The sequence below is a fragment of the Lygodium microphyllum genome, chromosome 10 (assembly GCF_053477565.2).
Source record: "Lygodium microphyllum isolate KBCC chromosome 10, Lygodium_microphyllum_v1.1.10, whole genome shotgun sequence".
Classification (NCBI taxonomy): Eukaryota; Viridiplantae; Streptophyta; class Polypodiopsida; order Schizaeales; family Lygodiaceae; genus Lygodium; species Lygodium microphyllum.
In genome coordinates, this window is record NC_141144.1 from 18,787,346 (window position 1) to 18,803,411 (window position 16,066).

The following is a 16,066-nucleotide window of genomic DNA, read 5'->3' on the forward strand; positions in this document are numbered from 1 at the left end:
TCCACGAACAAATTCCAACTCTTTTCCTTCTTGTCCCTGTGAACCTCTACAGACCAAGACTCCTGAAGCTTCTTCACAATCTCCCACTTGATGTTGTCTGGAAACTTCTCAATGAATGTCAAATCTTCCATGGATGTTCATTCTCTCTGTTTCTGTTCTTCAGTTTGTTCCCAAACAGTTTGCCACCAAGATGCAAGTTTCTGCTGCTTTAATAGGAAGAGGAAACTGCCCACCACATAGAGCATGCATCATGATGGTGATATGTTTCCGCCATTGTGGGATGAACTTCTTATGGAAAGTGGCTTTGATTATAAGGAATTCCAACTCTTCAGTGGAAGAAGGAACTTTACAATCATCCATTGAATTCTTCTCTTCTTAGCAATGCCAATTCCTTCATTTTTAGCCTCTTTTGGTGCTTGTTGATGGCAAGTTTCCCCGACTGCGCACCAAAAACATGGAGCCCCAAGAGGAACACCAAGGAAAAGGGAATTCTCTTGCAAGAAAATCTATCTTGTAACATCAACAAGCTTGTTTTTCATGTTTCATATTGTCACAATGAAGAAAAGAACACCAGGCACAACAAATCTTCATGCAGCATCATGTAAATCTCCCACGGTTTTTAATAAAATCAACCATATTCTTCAACATCTTCACAAAATCCATCAATAGACCAAAGAAAGCAAAGAAGTACACCATCTTTGAATGGAATTACATCACATAGTATTCATCTTCAATATCTTCATAGTCTTCTCTCTCAATCTCTCATATACAATCACTTTGTTTCAATAGAATTGGCTATCTCTGACTCTCTCTCACACACTCCATCAATAATACATCATATCCTCACTACAATCTCTCAAAATTACTCTCAATAATCACTCTTAGGTCGTGGATACCCCTCCCAAGAGGTATGTCTGATATGAAGAGTCACCAGAGCCACTACAGTGTCTCTTCATAGCTCACTACTGTCACTTCACTCTAGTCTTCTCTTGAGTCTTCAACAGCTACTTCTTCCACTTCTTTCAGCTCTTTTGCACTTGTATTCACCTCTTTCCAAGGCTAGAAAACTTTCCCAAAATCACACATACATTCCACAGAACACTTACAGAACAGTCTACAGAACAGTACCAGAACAGTTACAGTACAGAGACAGAACAGAAACAGAACAGAAGCAGAAGCTCTACAGAAGACCTACAGAAGGTTACAGAAGGTCATCAAAACTACATAACTCACTCTCAAACCATTTCAAAACTCTCACAAACCATTCACTAAGCTTTCACAATATCTCATTCTTCATCAATCCATACTCCATTCCTCCTTACAGAAGACAATCAGAACAAAAACAGACCAAAACAGAACAAAACAGAAGGTATACAGAACCATTCAGAACCTATCAGAACATCACAGAACCATCAACAAACATCATGATCTTCCAAAACACAATCAATATCATCCAAAACACTCTCAATCCACTTCCAAATCAATCAATCATCCCATAAAATCAACCATTCAGCTCTCAAAAACAACAAAAATCAGCCAAAAAACAAGTCATTTCAACACTCAACAATCCCAAAGCATCTACAAGTTGTTTTGTAGTAGCGTAGCTAATCACTTCTCAGTCAGGCAGTTGACATCAAAACACATATTTTCTTCTATGTTTGTGCAAATACTTCAAAAGATTAATGGATTCTCAATTCAATTGGCATGATGACTAAGGATCATCAAAATTATGGAAGACCAATGTTCTCATTGGTCATATCATAACAAAGACCATCACAATCGAGAAGATTGTGGGGATCAAAGTGAACAAGTCCAAAGATCAGAACCCCAACTTCATAAAGATTAGGCATTGTGAGAAGTCCAAAAGTTCGGGAGTGGTCACACCTCCCCACGCCCCCCCACACCAACACTCTCTCTCTTTGTTTCAATGTGAGCTCTTATTGAAGTACCTTGCTTGGCCCTCATGGCACCCTCTATGCAAATTCTTGTTATTCCAACACTACCCAACAAGGAACATCTAGATGGTACTAACTACTCCCTTTGGTCTTGCAAAGTGGTGTGTATCTTAGATATATTTGACTTATGGGACTTTGCCACCATCACTCCCATCCCCTATCTAGTAGAGGATCCCAATATTGAATTGATTGTCAATCAAGCATCTCTTTGGAGATAGGCTCAACACACACACACAACTATAATAAATTAATGAAAGATATTGGGGATGATGCATGCAACAACGAGCACCACCAAGGGAAGAGTTGGTTGAGCAAAAAGCTACAAGAACCATACCTATATGCACTAGCAATGGCATCAATCTATGGATAAATGTGCAAGTATTAAATCTTTATTTTTTTGGTTTCTATAGTCCTTGGAGGAATTAATAAATCAAATAATTTCAAGCTTTGTGGTGTGTTTGTAGCTGAGGCTTGACTATATAGAGATATATTCATCATATTTGGTTCATTCATTCATTAGAATGATTGTCTCTAATAGTTACTATTAATAATAAGGCGAGAAAGAGAGAGAGAGAGAGAGAGAGAGAGAGAGAGAGGGAGGGAGGAAAGAACAAGAACACACACACTTTTTACATGATAGGACAAATTAAGATACCTTGAGGCATATCCCAAAATTCCATGTTTTGTATCCCTTGTGTGTGGAGAGAGAGAGAGAGAGAGAGAGAGAGAGAGAGAGAGAGAGAGAGAGAGAGAGATCCAAAATAATGCAATGAGTAGATAACATTTAACAAAAATACTATTTATTATACTAGACACATGTTGAGCGTGATTAGTAATGCCATAACATATGTAGGCCCCATGTCTTGAGCCCAAAGAAAGGATTTTGACCGTTGATGACTTGAAGCTAGGAAAGAGATCACTCGTTGCTTGCATTAATGATTTGTAATTTTCTTTTTTCTTAATTTTTCACGTTCATGTGCCCCCTTTTTCTTGTGAGGAAAAGTAGCCCTACAAGAAACACAATGGTCTTTGGGCAAGGTCTTTGGGCAAGCCAACAAGGTGTTATGGTCCTAGTTCAATGGTTGGTGCATGGGTTAAGCCTTGTGGGTGTGTGAGATCGAACCTTACAGCCTTGGTATTATAGAGAGATAACTTCGCATTACCAAGAAAATTTTCAAAAATATGTTATGGTCGCTACGAGTCAAGAGAACATGGGCAAACCTTCAATGGATGAGTCATTAGAGCAAAACAAAAAAGCTTAATGAATCCTTCTCGCATGCCACAGCAGGCTGAATAGTGACTATCGGTGCTCTATCCTACTGCCTTGTAAAGTTTAGGGAATGCTATTTCGTATTTGAAAGCTGCTCCTTGCAACCAAGCAATTATTTGTGCTGGAAAGTTATACCTGTCTCCTACTTGAGCAGAGCATGTGATCTTTTTATGTTTATTCTTTCAACTTGATGATGGTGAGCTAAGGTTTCTGACATGGTAATATTAACAAATTATCATATATGAGAGAGACAGACAGACCGTGTGTGTGTGTGTGTGTGTGTGTGTGTGTGTGTGTGTCTGTGTTGGGGGGTGGGGGAGGAGGGTGCACATGCATTTATGCCTACATATGCAAGAGCTAGGAGCAAAGAGAGTGTAATACTTAAAAGTGGGTAAAGATCGACAAAATCAATTAATGGGAAAGGAAAAGGACCATCAAGACCTCCCAATGAACAAGTAAATGCAGAGAGATGATAGCACATATTCTCTTTCAAGGCACATAACAAGATAGAAAAGAACAAGCAAAAACCCCCAAAATAACCGCAGGGAAGACAAAGACCAAAGCAAAATACCCCAAAATAATTGCAGGGGAAACAAAAAACTTCTGAATACTGCCCTCTCAAGTGACTAAGTCATATTAGCCTTGACAGCATTGGCTTCAAGAGAAGGGCAAGGAGAGACTAGTAGTCTTGTCCCTTTGGTAGAAGCAAAAAGTTCAGAGATAGAAAAACCAAATTTTGTGCCTTGTTCCAAATTTGGCTTGCCAAAAGGCTCACCCACATCTCATGAAAAGACTTTAGTAAACAATTCGAAAGAGGTGAATCTCACATAAGAAAACTAATGTTGTGTGGAACAGGTATTCCCTTGCATAAAAGAATATAAAAATTTAAAAACCTCATAAATACATGTGTGTCCTTAATAAGTGAAGCAAAAAGAAACTTTCTCAGGTACCATGACTTCTAGGTTCAACCATACGTGTTGTTTTCCGTGATTCTGCACTTGAAAACTGCCCAACAACTCTTGTATGTGGTATCTTCCCGGCTTCATTTGCAAGGGCCACCACATTATCTTCTAGATATCTTTTTGGGAGCTTCCCTACAATGTTCCCTTCTTCATTGCCCTTCTTGTCAAGAAATGCAAAGTGCGGAATGCCTTCTACACCAAATTCGTCTAAGTTCTCTTCCCACTTGCTATTGTCAACATTAAGCATGACAAAATTCACAATACCCCTGTATGAAAAAACGGTTTTGTTTAGAATCCATGCTGCAGACATGATCAAGTCTTTTGTACAATGAAGTTATTCAATAAAATTCACAAAGGTCTTTCCATGGCACAACTTTTCTTTCTGCAAAGGACACATGCACACACAGAGAAAGATCTCTTTGGCAAGTTGCAACACTGACAATCATTCACAAGCAACAACTACCCTTGATCGTCTCTATCAGAGTTTCAGAAAATGCCCACTAGTAATCCTCCTCCTGCGGTTGGAACTGGTGTCACTGGCACTTGACTGCATCCAAGCTTGTGACTAGAGTGTCTGCGGCTCCCAGCAGGAGCCATAAGAAGGACAATGTCACTTTGTTTAAAAACCTAGAAAAATTGCAGGTAAAAACATATGGTAACATTAGGATTTGCCCATTTTTGGAGCAGTGGAAAGGAAGTGTGCATCCAGAGAAGCACAGCGTTTGCTGAAGAGCACATCAATGGGAGACTGACTATTAAGCCCACAGGTACTTTACAAACCCTGCTCTCTTAGCCTCGTAGACTCCATCCTCTATTTTGTGTTTCCTGTGTCCATTGTGCTACCTAGGCTCGTTGTCTGACAATGGTCATAGTGTGATTTTATCCTGTCACTAATCAATGACTGATAAATTGCTGATTCCCAAACACTCATTTGCAGTTCCCGAGTTATTTACCAACTGTACTTGTAATGCCTGGCACAGACATACCCCATATCACTACCATTTGATACTAGCATATGGATAAGCTCAGTACCGCTAGATTCTCAACAAAGCTCTGGAAAATACTGAAGGCCAAAAGATAAGTACAAGCATACTTGTATTGCTGTTCCACTTTATAAACATCAGGAGCCATCTCCCTGCAAACTTCACACCAATCGGCATAAAACTCCAGAACCGTTGGCCTGCCATTGGAAAGAGCCTGCCATTGCAACACGCACTAGTTATACAAAGGGTGTTGCACACTAGTTATACAAGGGGTGAAGTCTGCAGAATGGCTCCAACAAAATCAAATACAAGGAGAAACAAAATACCTCTTCATAGGGTGTGGCACTGGCGGCAAGCTCACCAAGGGTTACCCCTGAAATTCCTGCTCGTGTTGCAAGAAACAACCCAATTGCAACTACTGCAGAACTCAAAGCAACAATTCTATTTGTAGCCTTGGTGGGACCTTCCATGAAACCAGTAGGCTCTGTCTTGTTTCCATTGTTAGAAGTACTTGTGTCACTGATTACTTCTGATACAGGTAATGCTTCTGTCGCCCTTTCCTGTAAAAAGCACCTGACACTGACCCGTGCGCTAACAATAAAAATTGCCAAATTTAAAAATAGGAGAGCATTTTGAAAATCTCTGACGTTTTCAAAATTCTTACCTAACACTAAGTCTATGAGAAAAAATCAAACAGTTCAGCTTGCATAAAATTTTCATTCTGCACAAAATTCAATACAAAAACGTTCTTATTGAGCAAGCAGCTCAATTAGCAAGCCCGCCCCTTTAATACTAATCATCTTCCTAGAAACAGGCCTAAGCACAAGTCCCAAGTGCCCTTCCACTCAATAGCATCCAATTCCTGCCTTCTTCCACTGTCATGACTGTAAAGCCTCCTTCACAAAGGTGGGCTTTCTATCCTGCATGGCACAAGTATCAAATAGTAGTCAATACAAACAAGCTTGATGAAATGTGCCTGATTCCTCTGAGAGCGCCACGGGCCATCCTACAGCTGCCACTCCTCAGCGACTCCCTAAGTCCCTAAATCATGGAGTGTATCATGAGCCCAACAAGAAGGGTGATACTCCCTTACCACTCTGCCTTTGCCAAAGTCTTTGGAATATCTACCAAGGCTAATTCAACAAATGAATCCGGTGGTAAAGCAATCTCCTTCTCCACCAAGGGTGGAGCCTCAATAGGTAGGGGCTCCAAGGGAGCTAAAGTAGGTGTCTAACTGTCACCGCGATCTCTAAGAACAAGATGCTCAACGCCCCTCTCTACAGCTGGAAACTCTACGAACTGGACATCTCAACTCGTATATACCTCCCAGAAAGCAGGATCGTTAAGTTTGTATCCTTAGGACCATGAGCCATAGCCCACACACACCTATTTCTTGGAATCCAGCTAAAACTTATCCCTCTTCGTCGAATGTGAGCATATGTATCACACCCGAACACGCTGAAATGAGAGACATCTGGCTTTTGTCCAAAGTAAGTCTCAAAGGGGATCACATAGTCAAGGTAGGAATCAATTAAGGATATGGACAGCAGTGGCCAATGCTTCAGCCCATAGACACTGAGGTGTCTGTGAATGCTCCATCATAGTCCACAGCATCCCGATCACACTCTGCAATTCTTCTACTCCAATATACCATTCTCTTGAGGGGTATTCATGTTGGCAAACTCCTAGTGAATGCCAGGATCTACACAAAAATGAGTCTGCTCTTGGGAAACAACTCCCCTCCCTTATCAAATTGTAGAGGCTTGAGTTTCCTACCACACCTGTTCTCTTCAAAGATCAGCCAATCCTTAAAATGTGAGAATGCTTCAGACTTCAGCGCCAAGAAATATGCCCACGTCATCCTGCTTAAATCATCAACAATTAGCATAAAATACAAGATCCCCTTAAAGGACTCCCTCCTCATGGGTCCACATAAGTCTATTGAAACAAGCTCCAAGGGCTCCTTAGCCCGCTGCAAAGCCTTGCTAGAAATAGCATCTCTATGCTGCCTGCCACGAATACAAGATAGACATGGCAGGTAGCTCACCCCAATCTCTAGCAATCCTCGCACAAGTTGACCACAAGCCGCTTTCCAAAGGTACTCATAGTTGAGGTGGCCAAACCAAGCATGCCATAGCTCGATTTGTCTGTGAACAAGAAAGAAGAGAGAAAAAGGAAAAAGAAGACCACATTTTCTAGACTCCATTCTCATCATGTCTAACACAAAGAGCTTGTCAGGATAATCCATCAAGAGCTCGAAAGAAGTCCTTATCAAACTCAATTGTCAAACCAAGAGCATAGATCTTGCTCACTGAAAGGAGATACCCTAGACTTTCACATAAAGCACCTCTGATGTGTGGACACCACCTTGCCCATCCAAAATCAACTGCATATCAACCTTGCCTTTCATGGGGACCAAAGAACTGCCACCTATGAGAATTTGCCCATGCATTGGATGCATACAGGCAATCCCATCCACAATTCACTCATGAGACTATGGGGCCATCATCACTTCAATGCCATCGGAGAAACATCCTCTATCACCTCCAAATGGAGGAAGGCGGTCAATGAAGGAGTAGCCACCGCTCTCGAGTCCTTTGTAGTATTCTCCTTCGTGTCCTAAGAATTGTCACCTATGAGAATTTGCCCATACATTAGATGCATACGAGTAATCCCGTTCGAAGGAGTCATGTGGTGGGAAGCGCCATTGTCCACAATCCACTCACAAGACTATGGGGCCAATCATCACTACATCAATGGCCATCGGAGGAACATCCTCCATCATCTCCAAACGGAGAAAGGCAGTCGATGAAGGAGCAAGTAGCCACTGCTCCTGAGTCCTTCATAGTCTTCTCCTTTTTATTGTCCTTATTGTCATTGTCAGGTAATCTTTCTTCCAATGACCTGCCTTGTCATAGATACCGCAAGTAGACTCCTTGGCTTTGTCATGTTTGAACTTCTCATCCTTCTTCTTCTTCTTGTTCTTGTTATACTTTCCCTTTTGTCAAGCAAACTAGCTTGTCAAAGACTTTAACTTAGAAGCATTCTGACCTTTCAGTTGTTCCTCTTGGTCCAAGACCATAGAAGCCAACTCTTCCCACTTAGAGTCTCTGTCTGCCTTGCAGCAATCCAAGGAGAATAGAATGCATTGAATCAGAGTGATAACTAAGAGAAGATATCAAGAAGTGAACTAGAGAGAGAGAAAGGGGAGAGAGAAAACTATTGAAGAGAGAGAAAAAGTGCAAAAGTGAGAGAAAGAGAGTGACGAGGAGAGAGAAATACTAGAATAGGAGAGAGAAAGACTGAAAAGAGAAAGAAGCCATTGAAGCTAAGAGCAAGGTGAAGAGGAGAAGAACAGTAATGTATTAATGTGTCAAAAGACAATAAAAATTGCATGTCCTTTCCTTTTATACCAATGTAAGTGTGACATGGCATCAATATTATTTACACACTAAATCCTTATTCTTCTCGGCTTCTTACAGAAGAGTTATCGCCATGTCCTCTGAGATAATTACCTTCTCTATATTTTGGACCTACATCTGCAATTACGGAAGCTTATTGATATACTCCCATATCGAAGAAGACTTGTTTAGACTCAAAGTCCTCATCTAAACCTCCAAAGACACTTACTTCATCATAGTCATCCGATTGTACATTTGATTTAGCTCAAATCATATCTTCCGAGCCACGATCAAGTACTCAATGTGAGCAATGACGGTACAAGAGAGAAAGAGAAAACAACGGATGCATGCTTTGAATTTGTCCCAATGTACTTGTACCTTCATTAACTTGGCTTTTTTATCTGCAAAAAGCTTGGAGACATCACGAGCTATAGGACTATATATGGCCTCAGTTAGGAGCTCCACCAAAACATAAGACTCCAATATGGCAACCATCATTATGTGCCAAATGCGGTAATTCTCCCCGCCGAGCTTCTGATTCGAAGGAAGAGCTAGCAATACGGTGATTTTACGGTCCATAATAGTCTAAAACTCCGCGTCAAGCTCAATTGACATTATAAATGAAATGATCTGCATAAAAGCAAGGGCAGCCCCCTTTGACTCCACACAAGATGTAGGTGCTTGGCAGGACCTCCTTCACTCGTTCTCAAAGAGTATCACCCAGCGAAGGCGATGAAAACTCAAAATATGATCCAAAAGATTGAAAACACAGCCTTTTCTCCACACCAACAACCAAATCTTCAAAAAACAATAACTTTGCTCCATCTTCATGCTTCACTTAATCAGGCTCGAAAGGCTGAAAAAGTAAACTTTTATCATGAAGAGTGCTCTCGATCAAGTCTACCCATGATCAATCAGCCCTTCTACGTTGCTCTGATACCATGTCAGAGTGCAACGAATGCGGAAGCGTATGGGCAAGACTAAAAGACAAAGAACACAAGAGAAGAGGGAGAGACAAAAGAGACAAACGAATGCAGAAATCTGCAATCAATGAATGCTCAAATGAAGAAGGTGGATATACAAACGGGTTGTTGAAGTATCTCCTCAAGCTGATATCTCTCTCTACCACCTGAAGACAACCAACAAAAAGGAGGAAAAGAGGCAATAAAATAATACAAGCAACCAGCAAAACTGGCCACCCAATATAAATCCTGCCAGACGCTACTATAATGAGTAAAATACTTAGTGATCAATCCTCTAGCTACCATGTGGCATAATCACCTACCTATCTAGACCTGCCCAAGAAATGGTGACTCTATCTAGTGACTGCTGAAAGTGCCTAAAACTGACAAGAAAAATGTGTAACTCTACCCAAGAGAACCGACTACACCAACTCTAGCCTCAAAATGCTAGTCCAAGGAATGACTAATCTCTAACATCTTTGTCACCCTCAGCTCCTCCCCTCTTGCAAGTCGCCACCCTTACCTTCATCGAGCCTCCCCCTTCCATCGTCTCCCTACTTCCCATCAATCCATTGGGCCCCCAAACCTTTATAACCTAACCTACTTGGATACTCCCTTCCACCACTACTCTCCTTGCTAAGAACTGTACCCCATTGGCTTTCCATCCACTTCTCCATGACAATGGCAATGCCCAAGAAAAAGTGATTAGCAGCATGGACTAGTAAACATATACAATTCAGCTCTCTTGAATCCAAATTTGGCAACTCCTAAAATTTAGGCGGTTACTAGTTTTTGAAGTTACTCAAATGGAAATTTTGTTTGCATCAAAGGCTCTAGAATTTCACAAGAAACAATTTTGTTGTTCAATAGCTATCTCCAATTCTTAATCATTTGAGACATTTTCAATATAGAAGGTTTAGAAGCTTCTTTCTCTAGAAAAGTGATGTGTGGCATCTAGAATAGGATGTGTCATTTTGAAAGTGATAAGTGTCCCTACACTTGTCAATTTGCTCAACGCTTGTCATTTTCAGTAAACACTTGTCATTTGTAGCCTCTACTTTCCACTTTCAAGTACCTAAGCCCTACACCTGTATATTGTAGGTCTCTCTTTTCATTTCTAACAAGCTCTAACACTTAAATTTAAATCACATGCTTTGTATACTCCTATCTATTACTCATCCAAGAAGCACTCTCTAGTTAGTTTGATCAAATCCAAGCATTGAAGAAGAAAATCAGCTTACTCCCTTAAGTATCCAAAAATTAGGGTTGCAAAACTCTGATATCTAGAATTGTAAAGGGGGAGGGTTTGGTTCCCCTCTCAATGTGGTGTCTACACATGCATACTCTTAAGGATGAAGAAGGACATGACGGCTTGTCAGATCAAGAGATTCAACCCCAAATGGAGCATCAGCTGTAAAACACAGCCCAGATGATGACGCTTGGTGGAGAGGAAGGTCACGCAATAAAGGAGAAGTCACCAAACTGCCAAACGCAGCACTAATGATGGTGCCATGTAGAGAGAGACTAATGTGAAATGAAGAAAAGTCCTTCTAGACTACAAAGACAGCCTTGAAGATGACACCAGGTGGAGATAGAAGCCGACCACGAACTGTAATGTCCTCCTAAGGGATATAAGCAACATTGGATAGAATAGAGAGAGAATAGAAGAATGTGGAAGAGAGCGTCAGTGTATCAAAAGAAATTATTGATGATATGCAGAATAAGAAGAGAGAGCTCCTATTTAAAGGCATTAGTGAATCTAGGGTCGCGCCCCAAAATGCAAGTGCCCAGCTCTTTTTGGGGCTGTCCATGTGAAACCCTAATGAAGACATACACTGAATAAAGGGATTCTCAACAACCCCCCCCCCCCTACATGTCCAAAAAGAAGTGAAAAAGAGGAGTGAGAGAGAAAAAATGATCAACCTTGGAATCCCAATGTTCGACTTGTAAGGTAATCTATAGTGAAGAACAATAGACATGATATGCTAATAGAACCTGAAACTCAACCTCAGGAGAGAAGCCACAAGCTTTCGATGTTGGAAAGTATGCAGAGGCCTAGCCACCAAGGCATGGCTGAAATATCAAAATACCCAAACTAGGAAGAACCTATAGATCTTTGGTATGAATAGAAATCAACAAGAATGGGAATCAACGCAAGTGAGATGGCATGGAGATGTCAACCACCCCAAGAAGGTAAAGGGTTGTCGACAAGGTGTGTGAAGAACCATAAGATGAGAAGGAACTCCCTCTGAAGAAACCTGCATCTCACAACCTCCTGCAATAGCAAGTGCCTACTAGAGTTAATACCGATGCCGATTGGATAGCCAAATGCGGCCCAAATGATAACACCTAATGGAGAGGAAGATCGCTAGATGAAGGCACACGCATCACTAATGATGATACTAGGTAGAGAGAGACTGACACCAAATGGAGAGAAGTCCTTCCAAATTGCAAATGCAGCCCTAAAGATGACACCACATGGAGATGGAAGCCAACCACAAATTATAATGTTCCCTTGAAGGGTATGAACAAGATTGGATAAGATGGAGAGAGAAGAATTTGGAAGAGAGTGAAAGTGTCAAAAGGAATTACTGATGATATGTAGAATGAGGCGAGAATGTGTCTATTTTTAGGCATTAGTGAGTCTAGGGTAGCGCCCCAGAATGTCGATGCCCAACCCTTTTTGGGGTTGTCCATTTGAAACCCTAATGAAGAAAAGAAGAGAATAAAGGGTTTCTTAACATCTCTGTCTTTTGAATTTCATGATGATAATTATTCAAGTTGAATAGTTCAAAGTGTTATCATTATCACATTCTTTCCAACGCTTTCGTGGGTATCAAAGCAATCACTTCTTCCTTGTAAGAACTTTTCTAGGGTAGTTAAAATCTTTAGACTCAACATTATCATCAAGGTCTACCACATCAAGAGGCGAAGAGAAGAATTGTGGCCAACCAAAATGCTCTAATTATATTTGGGTCATTACCAATGAGACATCCAAGTCAAATTGCCCAAAAAGCCTAAATCACTAAGACTTTTCATTTTGGTGATCACGTTGACTAGAAGCCCACATAATGAGTGAAACTCATAATCAAAGAAATAAACCATGGATTAGTGAACCTACATAATTAAGTTTTCTTGAATCCAAATTTGATAACTCCTAAAATTTAGACGATTACTACTTTTGAAGTTACTCAAATGAAAATTCTATTGGCGTCAAAGGCTCCAAGAAACAATTTTGTTTTTAGTAGCTATCTCAAATTCTTAGCCATTTGAGAGATTTTCAAAGTAGAAGGTTTAGAAGCTTTTTTCTCTAGAGAAGTGATATGTGGCATCTAGATTCTAGAATAGGATGTGTTATTTCGAAAGTCACAAGTGTCCCTACAGTTATCATTTTACTCGAGGCTCATCATTTTCAACAAACACTTGTCGTTTATAACCTCTACTTCCCCACTTTTATGTACCCAAGCCCCATGCCTATATATTGGAGGTCTCTATCTTCATTCTCGACAAGCTCTAACACTGAACTTTCAGCAATGTGCTTTGTACACTCTTATCTATCACTCATCCAAAAAGGACTTTCTACTTAGCTTAATCAAATCCAAGCACTAAAGAAGAAAATCACCTTGGTACTCAAAGTATACACAAATTAGGGTTTCAAAACTCTAATTTTCAGAATTGCAACGAATCAGCCCATTGTGTATGGTTCAAGTACTTGGTGCCCGTGGTTTGTTTCAATAAAACATTGTAAAGGGAAGGGGCCAGTTCCCTCTGAACATGGTGTACTATGTCGTCTCTCTTCTCTCCCTCCCTCCCTCCCTCTCACTCTCTCTATCTTTTAAATTTCATGATGATAATTGTTCAAGTTGAATAGTTCAAAGCATTGTCATCATCACGCTTTTTTCCATCACTTACAATAGGAGGATTCATTCCATGATGCAATTTGCTCTAGTGCACCAATGAGATAAAATGAGCATATTGGTATTGGATGTCCACAACAGTTACGAGAGACAAATCCTATCCTACTTCAAAGAAGAGTAGATGTCACACTCTTAAATGGCAATTGATGCCATTGTGTTAACATATGTTTACCTTCTTCGTTTTTCTTAAACAAGACAATTGATCTATATATTGCTCAAGAGTTAAAATATTTCTACAAGAACAGTAGTAGCATCCAGTACAAGGGAGCACATGGTTTTAAGAAAAGGATAGAAAGGAAGGATTACCAAATGGCTCTTCCTAGCAAATAGATATTCTCTTCTTCCTATTCTCTTTTTCCAAGAGTATACACTCAAATACTATAGACCGCAAGGGTCGAAGAAAAAACTTCTAAGAGATTAATTCACATACTTGGAAGTAGTCTATCAGCAACACCCATAGTCAAAGTGGGGGTGCATGCACCTCAAATGCAACATCCTTTTCTTTGGTGTCTCAGAGATCATGGTATGATTGTGGCAGGTCAAGCTTTATGTACATCAAGGACTCTTGCACAGGGATCCTCAACTTCTATGTGGCCATAAAGGTCTCAAGTGAGGGTAACCTTTTGGCTATCAATTGTGGTGGGCCTTCCAATTGGACTCTCAAATTCACAATTACCTTCAGCTTTCAGCTACCTACCCTCACATTGCTGCCCATACCCCATCCAAAGCTGCTGCTACTCAATCGAGAAGACATCGCCATCAGTGGCCGACTTTAAGCTACCACCCAGCTTGGCACATCATCAACAACATGCTGCCCTACCTGCATCATCACTCAGCTGCATTTGAGGACTGCTCTTGCTGCATTTTCACTGTGTTTTCTGCCTCAGACTTGTGTTTTGTTGATCTATGTCATCTTCCTCAACACCTAGACCTCCAAAGGACTGCACTCTACTCCCTTGCTGCTACTCGCATCATTGTCAACCTTGGTGGACTGCTGCTGCTGCATTCCAGATCCATCACAAGTATGACACACTCCAATATCACTCTCATTTACCTCTGCCCCAGTCCTTGAGACACGGAGGTTTTAGGCCTCCTCATTGTATCATTCATTCATTCTCATTCAGCATTCTTCAAATCATGTTATCCATGTTGCCACACATTTTGCATTTCTCTATGTTTGCCATACTTGTGCCATCACCACTGACGCCCTCAGCTCTAGGCAGCAGCACGTCTTTCTACATCCAGCCTCTCCAGCTGCAGGTTCTGCCATACCTCCACACTGAAGGGCCACTTCAAGCCCCCTTCCCTGCCGATCCTGATATCACTGCCTCTGGAGTTCCTACAACACCACCCTGAAGTTCTGTGCCACCTGTTGCAACCTAAGGCTCTCCCTGCTTAGTGAGTAGCAGCTCCTGCTACCTGCAGCTCTGCCACTTCATATTTCCACCTCCCACTTCGACATTGGCTGAGATTTGCAGGCCTTCATCTCAATCTTGGGGCTATTTTAGATTTGGCCTGGTGCAAATATTTATATGGCTGAAAAACAAACTGTTTGAAGAAGTGCAGCAGGCATTTATAGATTTCAAACCTAGTTTCTCCCTTTCTTTCTTTCTTCTAAAACTGGTTATTAATCATGCAAACAAGATAAGAGAAGACACAGCTAAAGACATGTGCACCCAATGTTGCGAGGTCAGCATTGCAGCTTCTTTGGACTGCTATTTCACAACAACAATAGATACTGATGTGCAAAAAGTTAACATTATTTTGACTATTTTCCTGCTTTGATAGCCACTTGAAGTGATATGAGTTTCATGTCTGCCTATGGTAACCGACTCCCCATTCTGAATCAACAGGTCTATATATCCCTGCACGCCAGCTCTACTGAGAAACCAAAAGGGACTACTCCGAGCGCAGGAGACACAAACTATAATGAGCCAACAGTTGATCTGACACTTTTCTGAATGCGATGAAGACTATGGGAGAGGATAATTCTCTGGGAATCCATTCTTCTAAAATGACATACGAGCACCATTGTTTCTCACTGGACACTTCAAAAAACAGTATGTAGTAAGTTATTGAGGAATTGGCATGCTATACGAGAGAGATAGAGTACCGATTGGGAGCTCGACTTTTCCGTTTCCGGCGTACTCTCGCAACGCCATTGGACGGTCCTTTTGAGCGATGCAGGATTGCGCCAATGCGTCATGGCGGAGCATCTCGAAGGGAAATGAGGCAGCCGCAGAAACCCGCCGTCCAAACCATGGCGCAGTCGTAAGGGATGGGCTGTTCCTAGAGCTTGCATTGTGTGTGTATGTGTGTGTGTGTGTCTCTCTCTCCAGCCACACTCCCTTTCGTTGGTTATGCACATGAATTTTCTAATAGTGGCATATCGGTCAGCCACTTGTCGTTGATCAATTGGCCCTATTTGTACCCCACTTGTCGTTGATCGATTGGTGAAGAAAGCTGGGCATGGAGAGAGAAACATTGGCTAGTCTCTAAGGGCTGGGTTGCACGAAGGTCTAGCAGGGGGAGTGGCACACTACTCCCCCTTACTACCCCTTGGTCACGCCGGGGAGATGCAAGGTGAGTGGGGCATATCACCCCATAGTCCCTCTA

At 41.4% G+C, this 16,066-nt stretch overlaps 1 protein-coding gene across 1 annotated transcript; it reads right to left on the reverse strand.

Annotated features, from left to right (window-relative positions):
• Positions 1 to 4,012: 4,012 nt before the first annotated feature.
• On the reverse strand, positions 4,013 to 15,813 carry HCF164 (Thioredoxin superfamily protein). The gene is made up of 4 exons (XM_087686080.1): positions 15,564 to 15,813; positions 5,497 to 5,730; positions 5,281 to 5,384; positions 4,013 to 4,453 (listed from the first exon to the last, which is right to left on the reverse strand). Exons 1-4 carry the CDS (start codon positions 15,750 to 15,752, stop codon positions 4,168 to 4,170), a joined length of 813 nt encoding a protein of 270 aa, XP_087542206.1. The 5' UTR covers positions 15,753 to 15,813; the 3' UTR covers positions 4,013 to 4,167.
• Positions 15,814 to 16,066: the final 253 nt, after the last annotated feature.

Excerpts from the sequence above, each read along its gene's own strand:
- HCF164 (XM_087686080.1), bottom strand. The coding sequence starts at position 15,752 with ATGCAAGCTCTAGGAACAGCCCATCCCTTACGACTGCGCCATGGTTTG. Across the intron at positions 5,731-15,563 it reads AAAAGTCGAGCTCCCAATCG|GAAAGGGCGACAGAAGCATT; the intron begins GTACTCTATCTC and ends TGCTTTTTACAG. Across the intron at positions 4,454-5,280 it reads AAAGTGGAACAGCAATACAA|GGGTATTGTGAATTTTGTCA; the intron begins GTATGCTTGTAC and ends TTTTTCATACAG.